The sequence below is a fragment of the Paramacrobiotus metropolitanus genome, unplaced genomic scaffold, assembly GCF_019649055.1.
Source record: "Paramacrobiotus metropolitanus isolate TYO unplaced genomic scaffold, Prichtersi_v1.0 Parri_scaffold0000037, whole genome shotgun sequence".
Lineage (NCBI taxonomy): Eukaryota > Metazoa > Tardigrada > Eutardigrada > Parachela > Macrobiotidae > Paramacrobiotus > Paramacrobiotus metropolitanus.
Window position 1 is genome coordinate 1,020,606 of NW_026570257.1, and position 25,842 is coordinate 1,046,447.

General features: G+C 42.3%; 4 protein-coding genes across 6 annotated transcripts; 1 reads left to right on the plus strand and 3 right to left on the minus strand.

Annotated features, from left to right (window-relative positions):
• Positions 1-783: 783 nt before the first annotated feature.
• LOC129589733 (uncharacterized) lies at positions 784-2,246 on the minus strand. Its single transcript, XM_055484583.1, has 4 exons — positions 2,048-2,246; positions 1,891-1,939; positions 1,241-1,473; positions 784-1,156 (listed from the first exon to the last, which is right to left on the minus strand). The coding sequence occupies exons 1-4, from the start codon at positions 2,150-2,152 to the stop codon at positions 1,073-1,075; spliced, it is 471 nt and encodes a 156-aa protein (XP_055340558.1). The 5' UTR covers positions 2,153-2,246; the 3' UTR covers positions 784-1,072.
• A 3,449-nt stretch (positions 2,247-5,695) lies between these two features.
• LOC129589732 (uncharacterized) lies at positions 5,696-6,831 on the minus strand. Its single transcript, XM_055484582.1, has 2 exons — positions 6,689-6,831; positions 5,696-6,609 (listed from the first exon to the last, which is right to left on the minus strand). The coding sequence occupies exons 1-2, from the start codon at positions 6,704-6,706 to the stop codon at positions 6,040-6,042; spliced, it is 588 nt and encodes a 195-aa protein (XP_055340557.1). The 5' UTR covers positions 6,707-6,831; the 3' UTR covers positions 5,696-6,039.
• A 2,558-nt stretch (positions 6,832-9,389) lies between these two features.
• LOC129589763 (alpha-2C adrenergic receptor-like) lies at positions 9,390-10,523 on the minus strand. Its single transcript, XM_055484615.1, has 3 exons — positions 9,824-10,523; positions 9,544-9,743; positions 9,390-9,410 (listed from the first exon to the last, which is right to left on the minus strand). Exons 1-3 carry the CDS (start codon positions 10,521-10,523, stop codon positions 9,390-9,392), a joined length of 921 nt encoding a protein of 306 aa, XP_055340590.1.
• Positions 10,524-17,527: 7,004 nt separating this feature from the next.
• LOC129589779 (uncharacterized) lies at positions 17,528-21,439 on the plus strand. 3 transcript variants are annotated; one of them, XM_055484639.1, is made up of 2 exons: positions 17,528-17,596; positions 20,024-21,439. In XM_055484639.1, the coding sequence occupies exon 2, from the start codon at positions 20,036-20,038 to the stop codon at positions 20,978-20,980; it is 945 nt and encodes a 314-aa protein (XP_055340614.1). In that variant the 5' UTR covers positions 17,528-17,596; positions 20,024-20,035; the 3' UTR covers positions 20,981-21,439. The 3 variants fall into 3 exon arrangements, with proteins under 3 accessions (XP_055340614.1, XP_055340613.1, XP_055340612.1); XM_055484638.1 differs by lacking the exon at positions 17,528-17,596 and adding an exon at positions 18,187-18,549; XM_055484637.1 differs by lacking the exon at positions 17,528-17,596 and adding an exon at positions 18,608-19,031.
• Positions 21,440-25,842: the final 4,403 nt, after the last annotated feature.

Consider the following 25,842-nt stretch of genomic DNA (forward strand, 5'->3'; position numbering starts at 1 on the left):
TTCGGCATCCAGCACACAGTCATGGCACCCACCAGGTACTGCAGCACCCTATCGGCATCACGTTTCTTTGTATGTCGCGCTTCGGAATGTTTCCCGCTACCTTCGGAACTACCTAAACTGATCCAGTGTCTGTGTTACGGTGTCCAGATTGCGTTTCACGCTAACACCTTCTCTCTCTTCTGTCCTCTTTAGCTTTTCTGTAAGAAGAATTCGCGAATGACCTTTACTGTGAATTAATTGCTTATTTTCCATGCCAAGCGAAACAAACGGTTTCCTATCCAGTGCCCTCGTTTTACAGACACCGCACAGCATGCTGACGATCCATTTAATACCGAACGCCGTCGCTCGTGGTTAAATTTTACTCCGGCGCGTCAAGCTGATTAAAAGAAAGGGAGTAACGAAATGGAAAGTTTTTAACCAAGCAAATATTGATGCATGGGAGAAGAAATGTATACGGATGCGTTACCACCTCGAAGATGAAAAGGTCAGATGGACCGAAAGCTTTGCTTTATTGTACTGTTATTCGAAATGTGTCGAACGAAAGATTACGTTGAAACTGATTTCTGCACGGTTTTTTTTGCGCTTTCCATTGCGGAGAAACAAATTGACATGATAAAAATCGTTGTGCTAGTATACAACTAAACGATATCTGCATAAATATGATCCATGAACGTCGGAGTAGACTATGCCTGTATCTCACTAATTGGCAATCTTTAATTTTTATTTTTATATGTAGTTACGGAATGGAACTGTGCACCGTTCAACATATATGTAAGATCAATATGAACTCCGCGTTTCTTTATTTAAAACCAGTAATCAACTATTAGAGCGCGAAAAATGTACGTAGCGAGAGCTCCAGCAAGCTGCAAACTAAGGACCTTTGTTCGTTAATATTGGTAAATCATTCTAATTTCGAGTAACAGCAAAACGATAGGTTATAGTAGATTCATTTAGTTTGCAAATTCGAGGTACATTAAGAAAAACTATTTTCTCTTGGTTCTGCGTGCACTGCTAGCATAGTTGATTCGCGAATCAAATCCAGCGGATGTATTGGAAAACTTTTAACCGGTGATCAAACCTTGGTTGCAACTGCCCAGATGTAAATGATGTTTCCGTTACACGTTGCTTTGTACTTTGTTCCGGTGGTGCGAGTAAACTAGAAACAACCATTATAATGATTATATACAGGAATTCATGATTCACTAAGATTATAAATATCCCGAAGTCACACGGAGCTTACATGGAAATTTAAATAGCCGTCTGTATCTTCCGACACGACAACAACTTGCCAGGCGTATCCAGGAAAGCTCTTTGTCAGCTGGTCATTTATGTACGTCGAGATATCCCGACGGGCATTACCAAAACGCCGACTGTTGATATAGGCTACTGTGGCATTACATTTCTTCAACGTTTGAGCATCCATATCTGTCCACTCAGTATCCACAACCGGTGCATCTGATTCTGTACTGGAATCTGCATTACATACAATACATTAACAGAAGTGCGCATGTTGTAACATCATAGGTTTATGAAACTATCATACGCAACTATACTGTCACATTGATATGCTCGTACACACAGGTACTAAAAAATGCATAACTGCATCATGACATAATTCACACCACATTTACTCACGTTTAATAAATTATCCTTACAACATTTTGTAATTTAAGTTGAGAAAAAGTACCGCGCTTTCATGTCAAACGAAAAAGTACCGTGATAGTTTGTAAGCAAAATCGGAACAATATCTATGTTATTTTATCGCTACTTGAGTTTTTAACAAATGCTGCGCAAACAAAGAACATGCTTTACGCTGGTTTGTGCAGGACGTAAGTACGGTTCAGTTGTACGGTTTTATTGATTTTTGGTTCAATGCAGGAGTGATCTTACCTTTCAAAGCCCGCTTTGCACGAATTTTCTGAGTACTTTCCACTGCATTCTGTAGAAAAAAAACATAAGTTCAGTTTGAAACTCCTAATATTTTAGATTTCAATTATTATGTGCGACATATTAAAATACATAATTCTATACAAACGAATTATCTGACCTTTGATGCTTCCTCAGCGTTTTGATGAGCGTTTGGAAACGCAAAAGCAAAAGTAACTCCAACTCCAACTAGAAGCAGCAAAAACCATAGTGCATTATTCGTCATGTTGAAACTTTGATGTGAATTGTGACCTGTCAACTATCGTGTCGTTTCGGTGATAAGACTACTGTATTGAAAACATTCGGGAAAAATGTGTTTCCTCCACTGCTTTTATATTAATTTTCAGAGAATTTTATTGACGGAAATGATGTGAAATTGGAAGAACTTTGTTCGGCAAAAGTTAAGTATGATCTGCTTCCTGTGACGTAGTAAGACTAGAAAACTGTGAAAGGGTTCCGTTCAATGAGGGCCAGCCCGTCTGAAAATTTCGTCAGCGAGTTTCTTTATCTTGATGCACTCATAGCACAGTGCCCACTAAACGCAGGAAGCGTCGTTCCATCTTTGATATCATCAAAATGACAATATTAAAATATTGCATTTTCTTAGACAACCGTTAAGTGATGAAAATCACTTCCATGGGTGGCGTCCATGCGTAAGCAAAAGCCACCTTTGACCTTCAACACAGGGGTCTGAGATGAACCCACTGTATGCGTATGTGTCTACATACAATATATCGTTGCATTTTAATCAAGCTTCAGGTTTGTTACCTGAAACGAGTATATTTATACGGATCGCTACATGTGTAGAAATTGTTTAAAAAGCTATTTTGTTTACATAACTTTTATAAAATTTCCAGAAAAATATAAATATACGAATCTACAAAGCCTGGAATCTGGAAACGGATACAACAAAAGTGACATCTTTCTTAACGCAAGCTCCGTAGGATCAATTCTAGCCCAATCGTTGCTGTTACAATGTGTAGCCTGCTATCATTATCAGAAAAAAATAATTATTTATCGTTAGCCCGCTATTTTATGAGATCCACCGTATAAAGAGATTCGTACAATGGTCGGAGATGTACGAAGTTCTGGATTGTTTTCCTGTGTAATATCATTCCGTTAGAAATAAAATTTTATCATATGCAGTTCAGAGCAACACATTCCGTTTATTGTTATTGTCGCACTACAGTAGCCAGCTCCTTTTAATGGAGATATCCTAGGCTATTGGATTTTTTTAGTTAGATTAAAAAATTGTACAATTTTTTGTTTGATTTTATGAGATAAAATTATCTATCTAAAAATCGAACCCATGGTACACAATCCTAAAGCCTGACGCAGAGTTTTATCACCAGGCTATAGGCAATTCACATATTATTAAATGTATGATTATTATTTGGAGGATCACGAGTGACGAGCCTACGCCAACGGCTTCGGTTTGGCTTCCAGTGCCGTGACCTTGCTTCTGAAAATAGAGTGCTGCAAAGAAAACAATCAAGTCAAGGAAAGGCAATTAAAGAAACTTTAGGTCGTACGGGATCCCTGAAGCCGCGGTCTCGTCCCGCTGGTACAGTGACCTTTTGAAGCAGCTGTAACTTGCGTGGACACACTCGCTGCCTCATACACCGACCGCACTTTCGCGACCGTCGGTGCAGCGGAACACGCGGAAAGAGGATACTGTCGAAACATGGCTACAACTAGGGTACCATTTCATAGCTGCCGCCTTTAAAATCTGCGGATCCTGGGGAGGCGGAACTAAAACGATAGTGGAAAAGAGTCGCGTTCTGCGATCTACATAGTACATATCTAGCATCGTCCATTTCCGGTACATGCTGTCGCATGCACGCTGTTCTGGAACATTCTGATGGGCAGGTACATAAGCAGTTCAAGGCTGCTATTAGACCTTAGGAGTTGCATGATTTGGATCTGTGTATCAGAAGATCACGATGAGTAAAGATACCGGTATCCAGTCAGACACAGACGCCTCGTTTACATGTACGTGCAGTAGTTTAGACAGATAGTATATCACTTCCCCTGACCACTCTGAGACCTTACACCGCCACAGGTCAGAAGCGGACAAAAGAGTTTTTTGGACAGTGGCTAATGCTATCTATTCAAACGCAACGAGGAAACGCGGTATGTGTGATGGATATAATCCCCGAGCAGGATAGCAGATCTCGATCCCGACTCTCGCACTGCTCATGGAATAGTTTTTTTACCAGTGGGTTGAGCAACACGAGCAAGAACACAAGGATCGCATCAAACAAGCAGGAAAGGTCATCTCGGAATTTGTGCAACTTATCTTCAGGATCCAACGAAGCGACACAGTTCTTAGTTTTAATTAATTTTCCTCGCAGTCAGAGGGCAACTGCATGGTAGAATGCTGCATTAGCGCGGATTTCCCAGTCCGCGTACTGGGAATTTAATTTCTTTATGCAGGTGGGCGAAGTTGTACAACGCAACACATGTGCCCCTTAATAAAGCAGAAAAAAATGGAACAAACAAAAGTTATTACGGCATGATGGAACGCAGACATGGATTAAATAAAAAAACAGAACTTTTCTTGATGGTTTCTTTTGGTATTACAATGCAAAAATCTTAAATGCCAAATTTTCGCCAATATTTTATCACAGAAAACTCGGCCAGGTTTACAACCAAGCCAGAATTCCGCATGTGAAAGCGTTGTCACTGGTGGATTTCTTGGCCGGTGCTGTTAGATGAAAGATGAGAGCCTTGAGAGGAAACATTTAGTAGGACTGCAGATACATATTTAGATACATCGGCGACCGTATGAAAAGTCTCTTGTCAAACTAAACTTTAAATTACTGCGTTACGTTCATTTCGGTTTTCGCAGCCACTGTTAGCGATTGGAGATAATGTTGTAATTTGTTTAAACGGTTTTATTTTAAACCGCTTATATTCATTTTTATATAAACGCTTTGTAATTTGCATATTAAAGGAGCTGTTATACTTAAATCAGTTGGTTAGAGCGACGGATGCCCACCCGCAGGATGCTGTTTTCGTGTAATGCGATTTTCAGCGTGTGGGACTTTTCTACGCGTTTGTCCAGTCTCATCTGGACTATTGTTCCACTGTGTGGAGCAGAAGTCTGTGTCCCTGCGAGAGAAGTTAAACGTTGCACAGCGCAATGCGATTCGGGCAATCGCGAACTATCCGACGACGCGCGCTAGTGAAATTGTTGATGGACCGCTTCGGAATCGTTCCCCTTTTCACCCGTTGGCAGCACCAGGAGGCTATTTGGCTCTACAAGATTAAACATCCTGTTCCGTTCAACGTACCGACGTACATCCTGGACATGGTCGTGATTGACGACAAACGGGAACCATACAACTTGCGCAACGCCGATAACTGCACCATCAAAACAAAGGCGGCGACAAAATGCGGGGAAACGACATTAGCATGATGACTGAGGAAACTGCTGGATAAGATCAATCGTTTTGGCAGTGATATTCTTGAACTACGTTCTCTGGGCTGTTTTAGAAGTGCGCTATACAATTCTGGTCTTTATTAAACCACTATTGGTGTATCGTTTCCTGTTATTTGGTGCATTACTGCCTTCAGAGGGCTTCAGTTGACTTATACATTATTTCGATGTTTTTTTGTCTTAGAATTCTTCAGCCAGGTTTAAAATCCCAAGCTAGACTGTCACCCTAGCCAGAAATCGGCTACCTGCTCTGATTCGAATTAAATTAAATTGAATTAAATTAGGTTTGGCTCGGAGCTCGCTCGGAAAAGGTTTTTTGTGCGACTGACGGTATATTTCCGTTATAAAAAACAGCAACATCACAGCCAGATAAAAAAATGCGGCTTAGTAGCATAATAATAATTTTTTTTGCGCCGTGGCGGTAAAAAGTTTAGCACGCACGCACGCATAGAGATGGGCAAACTAAAACAGACTAAACTAAACTAAACTAAAACTTGGTCAAAAATATTAGCTGCCAAAACTGACTCGGTTAAAAGTTTTAGTCAGCTAGACTAACAATTAAAATTTTAAGTTGTTTTCTTGGTACGGCGAATGCCTAACGTCAGCTTACTAAACATTGTACAGTTTGTACTGATCATAGTAAATTTGATAGAGAAAAGAGAACTACAACTTTAATCCAAAATCACAACACGTTCCTTCTTCAAAAATCCATTCCATGACTTAAGGCACAATGTTGCTTGCACAGATGAAGTGGACAACCGATTACGTTTATCAGTTATCAAATGCTTGGCTCTAGAGTTTTCTCTCTCTGACTGCACGGAAGTCACGGGTATCCCTAACAAATCCATTGCCAATTTCTGCAGTCGGGGATACTTTTTGGCGATTTTCCAATAATCCATAATACCCAAGTCGTGAACTGTGGCTGTGTTCAGGTATTCTTCCACTTCGTCAATAGCCGCTGGGTGGGTGCCCGTACGTTGTGCCAACAATTTTTCCCGAATCGTCTTTGGCTCGTCCTCGCGATGTGGAGTGCTCTGTACACATCCGGTGCCAGGGCTATACTTTGCCAGCATATTTTTAAGCTGCCCTCTGACCACTCCTTTTTCCGCTTCTCCAAAAAGGGTATCTTTAAAGGCGGGATCAAGTACTTGGCCAACATACACGATATCTTTTTTCCAGTCTGCCAGCGCTTTGTCGATTGGCGCAGTCACTGCCGCCGCAACTTCTTGTATCCACAATGCCTACATACATTAAGTAACTAGTAACTTCATACAATATTATAGCGTACGAGTATCAAACATACACGTATAACTGCATTACCTGAGTATTAATACGCATTTCATCCAGATGTCGCTTAATCTCTGTTAAATAAGTAACTGCCAAGTGCAGAGTCGGCTCAGTTGCCGAAGAGAATTCCCTGCTGATTTTCTCAAAGGGCTCCAACAGTTCCGTCAGTTCCTTGATAGCACCTCAGTCCTCTTCGTTCATTACCAAATTTTCAAAACCAGCCGCGCTTGCAAAATATTCGTCAAGTTCCGAACGAATGGACAGTCCCCTTTGGCACATATCATACGTGCTGTTCCAGCGGGTGATGCAGTCCAACTTCAGGCCGATATCTTTTCGCTGCGCTGCTATTCGGAAATCCTCCATCGCGCGTGGACGTTTCAGTGTGACCACGATCTGCCGCAACTGTCCGATCACCTCTGACTTCTTCTTCAGCCCGGCGGTTACTGACAAATGCAAAGCATGTGCTAGGCAGCGCAGCCATACTTCGGGCACTGCAAATCGCAAAGCACAGTAACGGTCATCACTCAACTAACGGTGTAGTTAATTTTACCATTATAATTATATAAGCTGCAGTAGAAAATAAATTGTAATAAATATTTCATCAATTTTGATATACCGAAAAAAATAAAAATAACTCGTTTTTACCCGAGTTTCCCTTTCCACGAATCTGACGCTGACTTCTGAGAGCATCCAGAAGAAAATTAGGCTTCTCACAGGCTGCCTTCATATTACTTGCTCCATCTGTAACGATCGCCATAATCTTATCTTGAATCTGATATTCCTTGACTACTGCCAAAATGAGAGCCATTATGTTTTCCGCCGTGTGTCGCTCTTGAATGTAAATAAAATCCAGGAGAACAGATACAACATTCCAGTCCTTATCGACCCAGTGGGCAGTGATTGGAAAGTAAGACTCACTAATAACAAAATAATTGCATTTCGATAGTTACTGTACTCATATTATTACACATTATACGGGTGCGCTTATCCAGTCAAACATTTATACGTCAGAAAGTTGTCTTTATTTAAAAATGCCATAGACACATACTATAAATTGTAGCATAAATAAATTTTTATGTATGCGTACCTAGCAATAGATGTCCAGGAATCCAGAGTAATGCTGATGCGGCCGGGTGCATTTTTCAGCAGTTTGATAATTTCGGATTTCGTAGACGCATACTGGGTGAGAATACGCTGTCTAACTGTTTTGCGAGATGGCATCTAAATAATAAAATTATTGCAGAACAGTAAAACCCGATTATGAAATGAATGTCAACAAAAACGTAAGCAAAACCAAAAATCTTTGATGTGTTTACGAATTTTAATAAGCGTTATGTAGTCTATTTCTGAGTAAACACTTACCTTAAAACTGGGATTAAGGAAGGCGGAAAATTCGCGGAAGTCTTGCTCTTCGACAATGCTAAACGGCAGAGAACATGAAGTCAGCAGCCGGACGAGATGATCTTCCCTGCTTTCTGTATGTTTTTAGCCAACGAAGGGGATGACGTCTCTGCTGGTCGAAAACAGGCTGGAATCTGCTTAGGCTTGTCGGCATCGGGCTTAATTTCCTTCCATTTCGATTGGTGTTCAGCTTGGAGATGATACGAAAGTGTGGTTGCGGAACTTTTTTCCGAATACGTATTGGCGCAGTGGTTGCACTTGAGGGTCTTGTCAGGTCTCTCAGTGAAATACGTCCGTACCTTGGCCGCCGTCGTTTTCTTTTTCCCCTTCGAAGGTTCTACAACTTCCGGAACAGAAATGTCGGATTGTGCTGCTGGAGTGTTCGGTTGAATGTACGGGTCGCCAACATCAAGAAGCTCTTCATTTTCAGCTGCAACTCGCTCCTGATAATCGCGTTCAAATTCTTCGTCTTCCAGTCGTTGCCGTCTATGCTCGTCGTTGCGCGACGCGAACGACATTTCAGGCGTGAGAAAAACAAGTGATGCAATTATAAAAAACTCGTAAATCCACTAATAAAATCCGTCAACACTCAACAGGACTCCGCAAGGAGAATCACGAGATCACGGGAGAGCACATTCGGAAACTTGCACTCTTGCAGTATGTTGAATGTGTGTTAATGTTATACAGCATATAAGGCGCGTAATTTTGCATTTGTGCATTAATATTCACTGCTTGCAAGACTGCAAGAGTGGGAAATCACAACTAAGCTGGCCCCCGGTGGCTGTTATCTATGTAGCCTATAGGTATACTGTGTGTACTGCTGACTGCAGTGGCAAAATTAACCGTTTCCCGATGCGGTCAGTGCGTATACCGAATATCACCAAAATTATTTAAAATATTAATAATTGTTTTGGTTAACCGGTTAACCGAGTAGTTCTAGTAGCTAAAATTGACTTGGTTAATAAGTTTAGTCACTAACAGGCATTTGACTAAATTTTTTAGTCACTAATGTTGGCTAAACTAATTTTTTTAGTTTTGGTCAGGTTAACCGATGTTAACCGTTAATTAGTCGACCAATTTTAGTTTGCCCATCTCTATGTGTAAGTACCCGCACTGCATCCCGTGGAACTACAAGCAATGGAATAATATGCAGCTAAAATTTTCTTTTGTTGTGATTTGTATCCAAAATTTAAAAGCACAGCTTTCTGTCAGTAAGCAAACGTATTCCGATTTGTTCTAAAGATGTCGAAATTGTTTATTCCATAAATTAATCAACCATTCAACAGGTACAAGTTACAACGCTACGTTTACTTGTAAATTAGCCTCCGAAGCGCTAATCTAAATTTTCTAATGGCTAAAAAGCACAACAGCGGATTAATCCAGGAATTCGAATAAACCAGAACATATTGCACGGCATAAAAGGCTGTATTCCAATAACCGGTAAAATCCGCCAGTAAGAAATACACTGCATTCGGCATCCAGCACACGATCATTGCTCCCACGAGATACTGCAGCACCCGGTCAGCATCACGCTTCTTTTTATGCCGGACCTCAGAGCGTTTCCCGCTACCTTCGCAACTAAACTGATCTAGTGTTGCGGTGTCCGGATTGCGTACCATACTGACAACTACACGATTTGCTTGTGCATCAAATAAGCGTTTGCCATTTGCAGAATTGGGAATTTGCGCTGCAATTGAAAACGTACAGTGAATTCTACAAAAAATTTTAGCGAGCTCTTGCAGAAAAGATCTTGTTATCAACACTTACGAAGTTCAATTGAAGCTAGTGAGTGCTGTATCCCTGTAGCTCCTTGACGTAGTTTGTAGACAATAAAAATATACATCACCAGCGTCCACACTTCCGGTGTAGTAAACCCAAGAATTTCGATGGTGATCATTGTCAAAAAAGCGTCTGCTAATTTTGTCGTGCAGCGCTTTTCGTTGGGCAGTGCCCACTGTCTGCCCCACGCAAACAGCGGCAAATGCAGCAACAATACACAACACCACGTCGTAGCAATCACAGCGAAGACCAGCTTCTGGGTGTTGTGCTTTTTAAAACCCAGTGGAAAGGTAGCCGCCCAAAACCGGCTGACCGTAATTTGTAAATGCGCATAACGCACTGCCGAGCCAAGGATCTGATTGGACAGCGTGACAAATGAGCAGTACACCAAGTTAGACTGCCAGCCGCCTAAATATCCGTTGACAAACTGACCAGTCATACCGGCAGCGGCTAACAGAATTTCCGCGAAGGCTAAATTCATCAAATATGCATGGAATGGGACAGAGCGGACTGCGCGATCTTTAAGGTACACCACCGTGATTAGCGCGTTCAAACTTAATGCAGCAATGCAGCAGAATAGTGTGAACCAGGTCAACGATGCCGCGACGGGGTCATACTGTGAAGTAGTCCCGTTGACAAGATTTAAACTGATGGTTGCGTTTTTTGTGGTATTATCGAACAGAAGCATTCTTACAGACAGTAGCATAATAAACTGTGAATTTTAAAATAGAATTTCTGATGTGCCACTCACAAAGTGACTCGCAGCAAACCTTTTGTAAGTTAAATTAATGGCTACCTACAGCGAAAAGTGACTTCCATATATTTGCCACGTAGAACGAACGGCAGTTTTCGGTAAAGATTGACACGAACATATGCCGGTTAATCTTTTGCAGAGGCACCGCTCGCCGGATTACCACGCACTGATCGGTGGATTGTGTGCCGGTAATTGTCGTCAGTGGTCCCTGTGTGGTCGCCGACAGCGACCGGTACAGTTGTGCAGGATATTCTCATAATTTTGCAGTGCGTGATGAAATCATTGTGAACGCACTCCTACCTTCAAGTGCCAACACACTTCTCATTGTTTTGTTTATATATCCCTTGGGATGTGTATAGATAAAAACCTATTACAGCGTTGCATGAATGACAGTAAATTGCAACTGTAGGTTTGCAGATTAATAATAAAAGTCAACAGAGCGAATTAGATTGATAAATGTGACGTACTGTTTTTCTTGGCTATCCTCTAGGTAATGCAAAGAAGATTAACAAAATGTGACCTTCCTACGAATTAATTGATCACTTTTCATACAGAACCAAACAGACCAACTTTAATTCCGCCATACAGCACAGCACTTTGATGCTCCGTTGAATACACTGTCGCTCTTAGTCTTGATTAATTTTTACGCTTGCACCGTAATCGGATCAAGAGAAAGGGTGCAGCGAAGTGGAAATTTTTTAATCAAGCAAATTTGCAAACATGGCCGGATAGATTGAGAGAAAAAAGTATACGGACACGTTAAGTCGTTAACGCTTCAGAGACGAGAAGGTCATATGCACCAAAAGCTCTGCTTTATGCTATCGTTCTTTGAAATCTGCCGAGCGATGGATTACGTTGAACTTCATGTTCGCGATTGTTTTCATCGTGGTTGCCGTTCGCTTCCACTGTATAACAGCATACAGTAATTTTAAAAAGCTATTTATAAAATCAAGAAACCCCGGTAAATAAGCCACCTACATGTAGAAACAAATTTGATCGCAACCGCTTCACCCGTCGAAAGTTTCGTACCCCTTATCTCATACTGGATGCGCTTGCATCCAAGTTATTCAACTAAAAAACGCAAAATGAAAAATTTTTACTAATTTTTTGTCATTCCATCAAGATTGAAATGGTGGCAGGCAATATTTCGAACGCTTCAGCAGATGCCGCCGTGATTGTTCCAATCTGGATAGCGTATTGGCATTGGCTAACCGTATGGTTTATTCTATCACTCTTGTTATGCGTGACGGGTCTGTTTCTCAACGTTTCGCTCTTTGCCGCTATTGTCACATCCCCCCGGTTTCGCCAGGGATCTGGGGTGCTGATTGCTCATTCAGTTTTCTTGGAAATTATCCTCTGCTCAGCTGCACATCCTCTGATTACCGTCTCAACATACACCCCGCAATTTCATCTGGCATCCAGCCTGTTCTGCCGATACGTGATGCTGGTGTACTATGGGTGTATGTGGGCGGGTCATTGGGCTAGCGTCCTCATCGCGATCAACCGATTCATTGCCATCTTCTTCCCACACGGATACCGGAAGACGCGAACGCCCCTGGCACTTTCTTTGGTTATATTCATAGGCTGGACTATCCCTCTCGGAAGTGTTCTGACGCTGTTCTTTCAGATCGGAGCTGTTTTCGAGGTACACTAAATAAGCTGCAATGATACTGCAGTAGTGTACTGTACTATTATTTATTGAACAATCTGGTGATACCTATATATTCGAGATATGTGTGAGGTTGCGGTGGGGGTTAAGATTTCCTTAAATAAAGCTGAAGCATAAACATTGCTACCGGTACCAGTGGGTTGGGCAACGCAAACCAGCAGATTGTATGTACTCAGCCACATGGTCATTTAAGAATTTATCCAACCTATCTACCACAAATCAGCAGAATTTGTGCTTATTAATTCTGCTAAGGCAACTCGCAGAATGCCGCATTAGCGAGGGTTTCCCATTCCGCATACTGGGATTTAAGTTTCTTTGTGCTAGCGGGCGAAATTTTACATCTGGGCTTATGGTTAGTCCAGGAGTGTATTATAAAACAAACGGAAGTGATGATTGCATGATGGAGCTCAGATATACTCGTGGATTTAAAATAAAGGTCATGAAGACCAGATTCGTGCAATATAAGTTTATAATACTCAATTACACAACTACAGCAGAAAATCCAGCACTAATAAAGAGCGCTTGATACTGGTTTCATAGATGGGTTACAATTACCTTGACACATTTACGAACGCAGGTTACGATGCCATGGCGTGCCTGTGGCGCGCGTCCAACGAGCTACGCCTACGCCGTGATCATCACTATCAACACCTCCGTTCCCGCTGCCGTAAACGGGTTCATCTACCTCACAATTTTTGGCACGGTGTTTATTAAGCATCTATTATTTGGACGACGAATTCAACCGGAGAACACATCCTTAAACAATGGCTCCTCGGGAATCCTAAAGAAGCGTTTACGCACGGCGCGGATGCTGTTTACCACGTACATCTGGTACTCCATCTGTTACCTGCCGGCGCCCATTGCGGCCAGTGCTGCACCGGCAGCGTATGCCTCCCAACCGCTCATCTCTTTGTTTCTACGGTTACTCCTGGTCTGCTCGGCTACTACGAGCCCAGTAAGTGCATCGAAATCCTGTCTTCTTTGCGCAGTCGATAATTATAATATTTTTAGATGATTTATCTTGCTATGAATGCGGGATACAGGCGCTCCATGAAGTGGGTTATATTCTTCTGGACGCACTGCTGCCGACGATCCAGAAGGTTCAACCAAGAACCGGCAGAAAGTATCAGTGTCACGAAGCTTCGTAGTCGTAGCCGAGCGGCTAGTATGCGAATGGCGCGCAGCCTCAGTCCTCTGCCTGTCGAGCGCTGGTAAACGAGGGTTCCGAAATTCTGATGCAGAATGGTTGCTGACCAGATTTTACCGCTATGCGCCTGAACGATGTGGTTTTGGTTTGTAATTATTTTGAACTTATCGTATCAAGCGTCGGCGAAATTGTGGAACGATGCCATTTTTCTACTTTGCTTTTGCACTTCCGCGGAAATGGTTGAGTTGTATAATTTCTTCTACAGTACGCGAACATAATACGAAAAACACTGCAGCACTTAAAATTAATTAAAAATTCAAATACGGAATATGTATTTCCCGAACTATGCACAGTTCCGCGCAGTTCGGAATATTTGCAGCGCCACCAAAAATATCGAACCGGTTGCCGTGCTGGAACGATATCTTTATATTCATACAATCTTACCGTCCAAAACGTAATTAAGTTTGTTTTTTATGGATTCGGCATCTCGTGGTCAGATGAAGTCAAGCTTAGTCTTAAAAAAGTCCATATTTTCCAGTCCAACTTATCCTGAATTTTGATTTTTTTTAAAACGTTCTGGTCAGAAAATTTTGGGAGTTGGTCTTAAGTATGGCAAAACGCAAGTGCAGTACTAAGAATACTTTAGTAGGCTTTAGTAGTGTGAAGTACAGTTTGTAAAAAGTAAGCACATACGTGGATACTGTAACCATGGATAGTTCTGAAAGTACAGTAATTAAGTGGGAACGGCTTTAGAAGTAGTAATTCAGTTTTTGAACTGCGGGAAAACTGTCATACACGACTGCCGAAACAGTCCAAAAATTCAAACCTGACCAGTCCAGCACACACGCGCCGAGCGCGAAAGCGCGAGGCTTACCTTGTATGCTTACAATATTATTATGCAAGCGTAATTCGTAAATATCTGCTATGATAGTGCACAATCGGTATACGCATAAATAAGGTTAATTGCTACGTACATGCCAGTGTTTATTGCAATTTGCAGTTAAACTTCCAACACGGCAGAAACAAAATACGGACAGTGTAATAACTTTAGCGTGAACGTCGTGAAGAAATTGTGGGTGAAGCCAAGCTGGGTAGCTGAAATGTTGTTCTTTTGAAGCAACGGTCAAAATAGTGTGTTAGGTCTTTCTTCCGAAAACAGCAACCTAATCAACTGCCACTAAAGAGTATAAAAGGCGGCAGAAAAATCGCTACAAGTATCAGTTCAAAGCTTGTTTTGGATGCTTTTGTTTGCCACAGAGCTGGTTTTCCAGTTAGAAAATTTTCTGCATCATCCGCCCATCAACTTGTATAACTATCATGTTCTTATACGTTTCCACTGCGGTTTTACTGCTGAGCTCTTTGGTTTCTAGTAAGTCCCACTTAAGTCTGAATTTCTTTTCGCCATTACTTTTCAAGGATAAACTGCAACTTACAGGTGCATCTGCTACAGATTCCAAGGCGTCCGGCAACGGCAAGGTTTGTCATCATATCCAAAACTGCAAGACGCCGCCTTGCCGTCCCCCTCGTGAGTCACTGCCTGCCGCAAATGAGACAGCCGATATCTGAAGAATTTAAAACCTTTTTTATTTCGATTTCATGTTTAATACGTGTAAATTTGATGATGCAAAATGCAGGAACGGTTAGCGACTTGGTAGCCGTGGAAGTCGAACTAATGCGCCATCAAATATTTCAGTTTTAAATATTAACACGTGTTAAGATTAGCATTAGATTAACCTGTTTCATGATTTGAGCATGATTTTTACAGGAATCCAGGCTTGCAATAGCTGCGATTGCGTGATGCCAGAAAAGACTGGCAGCTCCTCCTCCAGCTCTTCTTCCAAGAGTTAGCATCTACTCGTAATAGATTGCCGGGCGCGCAGCAACACATAATGAAGCGTCATCCAGTTTGAGCTAATTTGTGTGTATTATACGCATGTCCTTTTATAACTTTTCACTGCGCATTGTAATTCTTTTGACATTTTTTCTTGTTCGACTCGAAGAACAATTTTTGTTTTCTAAGAAAATGCAGCCATAAATGGCGCCGTGGTATTTAAAGGTGTGTGAAAGGTTGCGATCCGAGTAAAAGGTAGAGAATGCTTGTGAACGGAGTATCACCAAAACTTAATCATCTCTCCCATCTTGACTCGGAATCCATGTAATTCATGTTGCCACACAAACGCGATCAGCGTCAAGCACATACGCATGCAGTAGATCTGGAGCTGGGAAAGAGAGTCAGTGTCAGAAGGTAACGAATATCCCTGCATACAGATTCGCCAATCAAACGATATCAAGGAAACAAGAGCTGGAATGCACTGGGAATTTATGTGCTCGTATCAATTCATGCTAATGGTAGAAACCACTCGCTTCAGTGGCGCTTTTTAATACAATGAGCCTGAGTCATGATTTAGGTTGATGAGCAGCAACTGAAACTGCAGAACCAATATCGTTGAAACAGGATACTTATGAGATACAACATGAATGGCTTCCTCCCGGAGTGATCGACAGCTTGATAGACACGTGAGATTTTGATCTTAGATCTCCTTGTCAGTGAGCACTTCCGTTTATAGACCCGCTCGTCTTTTTTGATTAGTCTTGTAGAGTGCCCCATCAGAAAAATATTGCAGTACTGGGCTCTTTTCGGTAAAGATTATAAGGAACTTTGATTGTTACCGACATTCGGTGACATTGATTAAGAGCGACACTTGTCACCAAATCTTTGTGGCCAGTACCGCGCAATGAGCAACGCTACCAATTTATCTTCGATTCTGGTTATTCCAGCGTGAATAACGTATTCGCACTGGTTGACCTTATGGTGTGCGTTGACCTTTATACTGTGTGCCGTCGGATTGCTTTTGAACGTATTACTCGTTTCGGCCATAGTCGCCTCACCGACACTCCGCCAGGGATCGGGCATGTTGATCGCTCATACTATCTTTTTAGAAATTATTTTATGTGCTATAGCGTTTCCTCTGGTGACTGTATCGACATACACTCCACAGTTTCACATGTCGTCCAACACATTCTGCCGGTACACAATGCTGCTGTATTACGGGGTGATGTGGGCTGAAAACTGGGCCAGTGTTTTGATTTCTGTTAATCGCTTCATCGCCATATTTTTTCCGCATGGTTACAAGAAAACACGAACGTCAAAAGCTCTGGCTGTAGCGATACTGGTTGGCTGGATTGTTCCGCTGTGCACTGTGCTGCTGCTGTTCTTTGAAGTTGGAGCCGTTTTTCAGTTTCTAAGACTTTTTTCACACTGCAGACATTTGCACTATATGAATTCGTGTGCATAGGTCACCAGAGATAGGGTACTCTGCGTTGTTCCATATTAGAAGACTTGATAACCTTTTATTAATCTCCTGTACATCGGAATGTCTAAGTACTTATATAAAAAAAACTGATATCTTTTCCCGGCAGTAAGTGCGAATTAGTGATAAAAAATAATACTAATTTAGCAAAGTATATTGCTGATAATGTTCTTATGTACTTTATACTAAACACTGCGGTATTACGTATTAACAAGTTAATAATATCGTCGCAGGTCTCCATGCCGTGGCGAGCGTGTGGCGCACGCCCTACCGGTTTCGCTTACGCTGTGATTACCACTATCAACACACCGGTACCCATCGCTATCAGCGGCGCCATCTACATCACTATCTTCATCACGGTATTCGTACGAAGTTGGTTTATCGGACGACAAACATCTCCACAAAATCCCACTCACAACCCAGGCACGGCCGGACCACTGCGAAAGCGTTTACGCAGCGCACAGATGCTCTTCATCTCCTATATCTGGTATTCCATCTGCTATCTGCCGGCACCGATTGTCGCCAGTGCCGCCCCCGTGGCGTATGCCTCGCAACCGCTGATCTCCTTGTTCCTGAGATTACTGCTAGTGTGTTCGGCAACAACGAGCCCGGTAGGAGAAGTTTAATATTGTTGGTGCTGTGGGGAAATAAATGTGGTGTTGTAGATGATCTACCTTGCCATGAATGATGGATACCGACGATCGACCAAATCTATGGTTATATGGATTCTACATGGTTGTCGAGACTTTTCAGGCATCCGCCACGAGGTTGTGGGTACCGTGAGCGGGACACATTACCGAACCAGCAAGGCCACTAGCATGCAGGTTGCGAGGAGCCAAGGCTCTCATCAAACAAATTAATTTGTTCAAGCCTGTTACTTGTAAGATTAGGCGCAAACTCATGTGCTACATAAAAGTCATTAAAACGCTGTTAATGAATGATTAATGTAGTTAATCATAGTTAATTGTGGGCCAATATCCATCCCATTTCTTGTTTATGGCTGTTCGTCAGCTTTCATTGGTTGCTTTGTTTCTTGAGAGATTGAGATTCTGAGCGGTTTCTGCGCTGCTGAAGTGTTGGTGTGTTCATTTGAAATCATTTCTGTAGTTTGGCAGTGAATTTTTCTCCCTCCCGCCCTTTCCCTTTGCATTGACTTTGTTTTTATGAGTGTTTTTCTGAAAATTGCACTTCTAATGTGAAGCCCATCACACGACAATTTGATAATCGCACTGGGCAGTTGCTGCAATGTTACACAGCTCGGAAGGTGTCCATTTTTGATTTTGATTCTTGGTTGTCTGGTTTCAACGTGTTTGCCGCTTATCGTTCCCATTACTTTCCCCATCTGGCGCCACACCTGTTTCGATACATAGATGTCATCAGAAATCTCTCGAAGAATTTTGATTCGGTTCTGTGGCTTGAGTATGACTCGCAGTTTCGGCTGTTGATGTCTACTCGCCCGGACAATTTTCTAATGTGGGGTGAGTTGCACAACTCCTTGTTCCATGAATTTGTGCTGATTAAGAGTCGCTCCGCTGCGCAGCATCGTTTTAACCGTGCGGATAACCGCTTTGCTGGCCCTTCTACATCACGCCAGGATACTGTTCGTAATGACGGGCCCTTTCGTGGCGGCCCCACCTCGGGTGGGGCTGACCAGGTCTGCTTTGCCTTCAATAACGGCAACTGTCGATACGCCATCTGCCCCAGTGGACGACAGCACATCTGCCTCATCTGTGATGAGCAGCGTCACGGGAAGTGGAATTGTCCAAGGCGCCGCGCCATTAAATCCAGCCATTCCAATGGCGCCTCAGACGCCGTTAAAGCCTGATGTCTTCCGTAAGTACCTTGCCAGCCACCCGGATCGGCATTTTGTAAATGATTTATTACAAATTCTCGACTGCGGTGCGGATATTGGTTTTCGTGCAGCACACCGTTCTCGTATTACACCTAACGCACAGTCTGCCCGTTCTCATGCAGATGTTCTAACTGGAGCCATTCATAAAGAAGTTATGTTGGGCCACACAGTGGGCCCATTTTCTCATCCTCCCTTTATTAATTTTGTCTGCAGTTCGTTAGGTGTGCGTGAGAAACGCACTGGTGGGCATCGTATAATTCTCGATCTTAGTCGGCCTGTAGGTGATAGTGTTAATGATGGCATCAGTAAAGAAGATTATTCACCGACTTATTGTTCTATTGATGATGCGATTCGGATTATCATTTCACTCGGGCCTGGATGTCTATTATGTAAACAAGACATTAAGCATGCCTTTCGTTTAGTTCCCGTCCGTCCTGAAGATTATCATCTTTTGGGTTTTAAGGTTGGTAAATACTATTATTTTGATTGTGTTTTGCCTTTCGGTTCCCGCTCTTCTCCTTATTTGTTTTGCATGTTTTCTTATGCTCTTCATTGGATCTTTAATAATCTGTACAGTTTTGAAGATTTTGTACATTATTGCGATGACTATCTGTTTGTTTTTAAATCCCCGTCGTTAGCCTCGAAGTATATCGATTTGTTTGTTGCATTAACTGCAGAGCTTGGTATTCCTCTTGCTCTTGATAAAGCCGAAGGTCCATCCACTAAATTACCATTTTTGGGTATTACTGTTGATACTGCATCTCAAACTGTGAGTCTTCCAGATGGGAAGTTGTTTGAAATTGTTGGTCTCTTAAATTCTTGGTCTGCTCGTTCTTCGTGCACTCGTAAAGAGCTGCAAAGTTTAATAGGCAGTTTGCAGTTTGCTGCACGTTGCGTGCCAGCTGGTCGGTTATTTACTCGTAGAATGATCAATCTGCTGTCTAGTGGGTCGGTTACTGGATCTATTAATCTTTGCGCTGAGTTTCATGCTGATTTGAATTGGTGGAGAGAGTATCTTCCTAAATGGAACGGCACATCATCGTTTATCTGTTCTGATTGGTTAACATCAGATGTTTTGAACTTTTATACCGACGCTTCTGCGGTTACGGGCTTTGGTGGATATTTTGACGGCCGATGGTTCTGCTCCCGAGGGCCGGAGTCTGTTTTGAAAAATAATCTGTGCATCCAGCTTTTGGAATTATTCCCAATTTTGATTGCTTGTACGATTTGGGGATCTCACTTTAGATGTCGTCGTTTAATTTTTCACTGTGATAATCGTTCCGTCGTTGATGCGTGGAAATGTCTTGGTTCGAAAAATCTGACGATGTTGCATTTGATGCGCAAGCTGCTTATGTCTGCAGCTGTTGAAAATTTTACTGTTAAAATCGAACATATTGATGGTTTTGATAATTGTATTGCTGACGCTTTGTCACGGTTTCAATTTGATCGTTTTAGGTCGCTGGTACCATGTGCATCACTCGATCCAGATCCTATTCCCGATTTGTACAGCGATCTACTAATACGTTAGTTAATCATCTTATCCTAAACCATGTCTCTCCTGCTACCCGCCGCGCTTATAACTCTGCTTTGAATCAGTTCATCAAGTTTTGTCGTTGTAAGAAAGTTGCTTTTTGTCCTGCTTCTGTTTCTACGGTATTAGCTTTCATAGCTTTCCAGTTTGCTAAAAAACGTGCGTTGTCCACCGTTCGGGTTTATCTTGCTGCCATTTCTGATCTGCATTGTGTGAATAATTTGCCTAATCCTGTGGATAATCCTTCTTGTACATACGCATTTAAAGGATATGCGCGACTGCATCAGCAAATTGTTGATTCTAGACTTCCTATTACGCCAAATATCCTTGTGCTGATTAAAAATCAGCTGGTTGTGTCATCATTGTGTGAGTTCGATAAAATCATATATTGGTGTGCGTTTGTTATGATTTTTTGTGGTTTCTTGCGAATTGGCGAACTGCTGGCATTGAATTTTGAAGATATTTGTGTTGCTAAGGATTCATCCCTGGTCTCTTTTCGATTATCTCATTCCAAAACGGATCAGCTTCGCCGTGGACATTGGGTTCACTGTGTTCGCGCCTCTGGCTGCATTTGCCCTGTTCGGGCTGTACAGAAATGTCTGCGTGTTCGGTTTGCGTCAGGTGCACATTGTGGTCGATTATTTGTGGACAGTGCTCATCGCATAATCTCCCGTTCCATGTTTCTGTCGGTCCTCAAGTATTGCCTTAGGAATCACCCGAATGTTAGTCGGTTCAATACACACAGTTTTCGAATTGGTGCTGCGACTACGGCCGCCAGGAGAAATGTTCCTGCTTATCGGATCAAGGAGGCTGGGAGATGGAAGTCCGATTGTTACCAGCGTTATATCCGTGATGTGCACGTGAATCCTGCTCTTTTTTGATGTTTTTACTGGTCGCTGATGTCGTTCGTGCTGTTGTTGCCGGTTCGTTGGGGGTTGGTTGTTGGGGGCTGACGGGCCTTTGCCCAGATGTCTTCCAGTTCCGGCAACACCACGCTATGTTTGTTCGTTTAAGCGCCCACAATTAACTGCTCTTACAAAACGTTTTTAACATCTGTTTTTGCACAAAGCACGTGATCTGCGTGTTGATGCGTTAGGACAACTCGAAATATGGAACACTCGTGATTGCCTCCTGAATCCAAAACGTGAGAAGTAATCTGAATTTTAGATAAGAGTAAGACCCGTAATTATTTGGTCGACCAGCGAATATTAAGATCTTTCATTACAGCCGTAAGCGATATAACACGGATCTTTAATCGGAAACAGGACGGCAGCAGAACGCTAAACAGAATTTCTTTACGTTGTTATCTCAAGTTTCAGTAATTAATCCCAGTACTTCTGCACGTAGAAGCAGAACATATCAAAATATTTCAATATCAATGTCTTCTATTGTAAAATACGAAACCAAGACTACAGGTAAATAGTATCAATCTTAAAACGTGCTTTCATTACTATGTACGTGAGAATAACAAAAAATCAGGTTCTTCTAAGCGCTGCACGGAACGTCTTCATGGCTACAAAGCACAGGATCGGATTAATCCAGGAATTGGAATACACCAGGAAATACTGAATTGCGTAGAATTTAATATTCCAGTAACCAGTGATATCTACCAGCAGCCAGTAGATGCAGTTGGGTGTCCAACACACAATGACCGCCACCACGAGGTATTGCACCATGCGATCATGATCCCGTTTGACACCGAATCTGTCTCGAGGTGAACTGTGATCGACCATGGAGTTGATTGGTCGTTGGGGATCAGCTTTGCTGTTGCTCTGATCTTTAGCATCCTCTGAGTCCCGATTGTTCTTTGCGCTACTCACAACAATCGTGGATATGGTCATCATCTTATCTAAAAATTAATAAACATCAGAATGTGGGATAAAAAGGTCATAGTAACTGCTGCAATGTTTTGTAGAAATTTTTAGTGGGTTGCTTTAAGGACAGCAAATAAATAGCCGTTTACTGAAATCAGTGCACAAATGTAAAAACAACCGGAAAGTTAAGCGAAGATTTGACCACATGTTTCTGCACAAGATTCGGAGTAGTAACAAAAATTTTTTGTATCGTTGACATAACAAAAGTAAACAGCAAAATTTATGAGGTTTATAATGACCGTGCTTATTAGTTTTGTATCTGTATATCCAGTGTTCATATGCTGCATACCTAATGTTATAACTGAAACTCGTTTTCTAGCTTTTATGCGTTGTCGGAGTTGGTAAGAAATGTAAACGTATGCCCCCACGATAATAATCTCCGGCAGACTAAACCCAAAAAATTCCACCGCCACGGCCGCTCCGAGTTGGAAAGAGATATTAATAGTGCACTGTTTAGCGTTTGGATTGGGGTACTTTCTACCCAGAACAATGACCGGCAGATTTAAAATCAACAAGAAACACCAGGTTACCCCAATAGTCACCAACGCCGTGCGATGAGTATTATATTTTTTAAAAGCCAGCGGGAATGCCAGAGCGCAGAAGCGGTTCAGGGTGATGAGGACGTGTCCGTAGTGTACGGCTGCTCCGAATATCTGATTGGACAGAGCGGTCAATGTGCAATAACTGGGCCAGGTTTTCCATAAACTGAAGTAGTAATTGACGAAATAGCCGGTCATTCCCAGACCAGCCAGTAGCAGCTCCGCAACGGCTAAGTTGACGAGGTAAGTGTGGAAAGGAACGGATCGAATGGCGCGCCATCGTAGATAGATGTACACAATAAGACCATTAAGACACAGGGTCGCTAAGCAGGAGAATAAAGCGAACGATGGAATAACGCTAGTTATGGGGTCACTCACGAAAGCAGATGCATTCGTAGGAATGGCAACTGTCTGGTTGGAAGTCACCGTGTGGTTAGCCATATCGAGTTAATATCGCTCACCTTTCTGACACCCGTTTAGATGTTGAATTAGTACATTTATCGGGCCTGCATACATACATGCTGTTTATCGCTATAAGCGTATTTTTCAGTTCGGCAATTAACGGTTCCAATAACAAATTTGTCTCTGTAAATTATCTACCTGGACATCTGCGTAGATCATTTGCGGATTCTCTGTATTTGCGGCTCTTAATGATCGGTCTTATTAAAATTCACGGGAATCTAGGTTGTTTCCCCCCAATTAAAGCAGCATAATACAAAATTATTATGACGTACGAGAAAACGTGTTATGGTAATATGCGTACGAGAAAACGTGTCATGGTATTTTGCCGTACACCGCCAAGGCGTTTTTATTTTCCATCTAATAATGGTATGACCGAAGGGTGATTAGTGAGTTTATTCGAGAATTCCCAGTGCTCGTGCACAGTGAATCTTCCGAGTCCGCAATTCATACAGTGTACAGTATAAGAGTAGAGGGACAAATAAAAAGGTCACCAGACACAGACAAGCGGTCAACCCGTTCCAAGACCCATCTGGTTAGATGCCGGCGGAAACGTTCACACTGTTGCCGTAAAAATATTATCTGCAGTAAAGTGCGTCTCATTGGTACCAGTTCAACCGGAAACATTTGAGTGCATACTTGCACGAACTGTCTAGCTCTAATGCCGATTTTCTAGACATTTGAGAATCTCTAAATGTCCTGAAATAATTCTTGCAGTTGCCCCTGTCCTTGCTCTTTCTCAATGACTTTTCAACTGATTAAAAATGTGCGTTCACTTTGAAGATTGCGTCGACATTTGGTTACCATGTTCATACCTGTAGTTGTATAATTATTTTTTGAGTAATTCGTTAGGTTCACAATCGCAGACGGACCTACCGACGAATCATAAAGGAGGTTTGCTTTTTATTGTAGTACGGGTGTGTAACCACTCCACTAATGGCAGCTTAGAAGTTGCCGTTGCAATACCCAGTTTGCTTTTTTTTGGCAGAAGGCGAATCTCAGCGGCATTTGATCTCTTCTCAAGAAGCACCCAATGGCGCTTTGCGCAAGGCAGCACAATACCATCAATACACTTTGTACTTATCCTTCGCTCCGCAGCCACCGAGCGAAGTGGAATTACAACAAACAGCTGAGTACAAGAAAAGCAAAGCTTTATGCAGATACAGACTACTGCAAAAACCTTGAAAATGAAGTGAGCTTTAATTTATGAATCATATAAGAAGTAAGTGAGATGACACTAAAACAGTAGTTTAAACCTGGTTTGAGTACTTTTACCTTTTTTGCATTAGCAGATAACCGTAATAGAAATTAATACATTATGGTAAGCGACACGAGCGAGTCATTCGCTTGTAAAGTTCCGCCCTAAATTTGTGCATGGCAGAAAAGCAAAGAACAGGATTGATCCAGGAATTGGTATACACCAGCAGATACTGTACTGTGTAGAATTTTGAATTCCAGTAACTGCTGAGATCAACCATTAACCAGTAGACACAGTTAGGGGTCCAGCAAATGATCACAGCGGCCACCAGGTACTGCACCATGCGATCTGGATCCTGTCGGTGGTCGCTGCCGGCAGGGGTCATGTTTGCCTCAACACTGTGCTGCTCGGCAGTGTCTCTCTTTGATACATGGGCACCACTGCGAATTTCCTCCAGGTCAACGTGTTCTTTCGTAACGTCTTGTGCATTCGATGTCCTTGTGGCCGAATGGGCTGCAACTGCAATATGCAAAATGCACGTTTCATAATTTTATTTATTGATTCCGCCTGTTAAATCGACATTCAGTTGTTTAATGTATACAATGATATTAATTTTGCCATATTAAACTGTCCGAACTACCTATAAGTCGGAAACAAGGATAACCGTGCAATAAAATTAATTTTTTTAATTATGAAGCATATACAGTTTGTGTATGGCTATTGTACTTACCACTCTGACCAACCCGATTTGATTTCGTTATAGCGAAGCGGTGTTTCAGTTTGTAGGTGATATACGCGTACGCCATTACTATAATTATTTCTGGTAAGCTGAAGCCGATAAATTCAACGACCACAGCGGCCTCCAGCTGGAATGATGTATTAATAGTACACTGTCTTGGATTACGCTGCGGTATCATCATTCCGCGTATTAGAACTGGCAGATTCAGCACGCACAAAAAACACCAAGTCATCGCAGTCAGAAAAAACGCAAAACATCTTGTGTTATACTTTTTAAAATTTAACGGGAACGCAACCGCCCAGAGCCGACTGAGGGTGATAAGAACGTGACCATAATGTACGGCCGATCCAAAGATCTGATTGGACGTTGACAGAAAGCCGCAAAAACCGTTGTCGAATCGCAGGCCGTACCAGTATTGGCTAATAAACTGACTGGACATTCCAAATGCAGCTAGGAGAATTTCAGCGACGGCTAGATTAGCTAGATACACATGAAAGGGCACAGTATAAATGGACCGCGTGGTCAGGTAGATGTGGACGATAGCGCTGTTGCCAAACAATGTAGCGATACTGGAAACCGCGGTGTACCATGTCAAACCGATGGCCACGGGATCACGGTTTAAAATAACAGCTGATAAGTTTGTCTGATTGTTTGACCAGGTCGGTACCGAAGCGTGTGCAACGTACGTAATATTATCCGAGCTGCCGGTCATGTTCATAATGGCGGGTATAATTACCAGGTATTACGTTGCGGTAGCGACCAAAAAGCAGTTAATATTGACAACAACCTTTTTTCTTGCGAATAACAAAATTACCGGCTACTAATCCGGCAGTGGGTAGTATTTTCGTGAAATACAGACAGTTCATCCATACTGACGGAAGTGCGGGGGTACGCCCTCTCATGGTGGTCAAGAGGAATTCGCTACCTTAAAAGA

Coding starts and splice junctions, on each gene's coding strand:
- LOC129589733 (XM_055484583.1), bottom strand. CDS start 2,152: ATGACGAATAATGCACTATGGTTTTTGCTGCTTCTAGTTGGAGTTGGA. Junction 1,474..1,890: donor TGCAAAGCGGGCTTTGAAAG/GTAAGATCACTC, acceptor TATGTAATGCAG/ATTCCAGTACAGAATCAGAT. Junction 1,157..1,240: donor ACGGCTATTTAAATTTCCAT/GTAAGCTCCGTG, acceptor GGTTGTTTCTAG/TTTACTCGCACCACCGGAAC.
- LOC129589763 (XM_055484615.1), bottom strand. CDS start 10,523: ATGCTTCTGTTCGATAATACCACAAAAAACGCAACCATCAGTTTAAAT. Junction 9,744..9,823: donor ACTAGCTTCAATTGAACTTC/GTAAGTGTTGAT, acceptor TTTCAATTGCAG/CGCAAATTCCCAATTCTGCA. Junction 9,411..9,543: donor ATCTCGTGGGAGCAATGATC/GTGTGCTGGATG, acceptor TGTGCTTTTTAG/CCATTAGAAAATTTAGATTA.
- LOC129589779 (XM_055484637.1), top strand. CDS start 18,723: ATGTTGGGCCACACAGTGGGCCCATTTTCTCATCCTCCCTTTATTAAT. Junction 19,032..20,023: donor ATCATCTTTTGGGTTTTAAG/GTTGGTAAATAC, acceptor TGATCGTTTTAG/GTCGCTGGTACCATGTGCAT.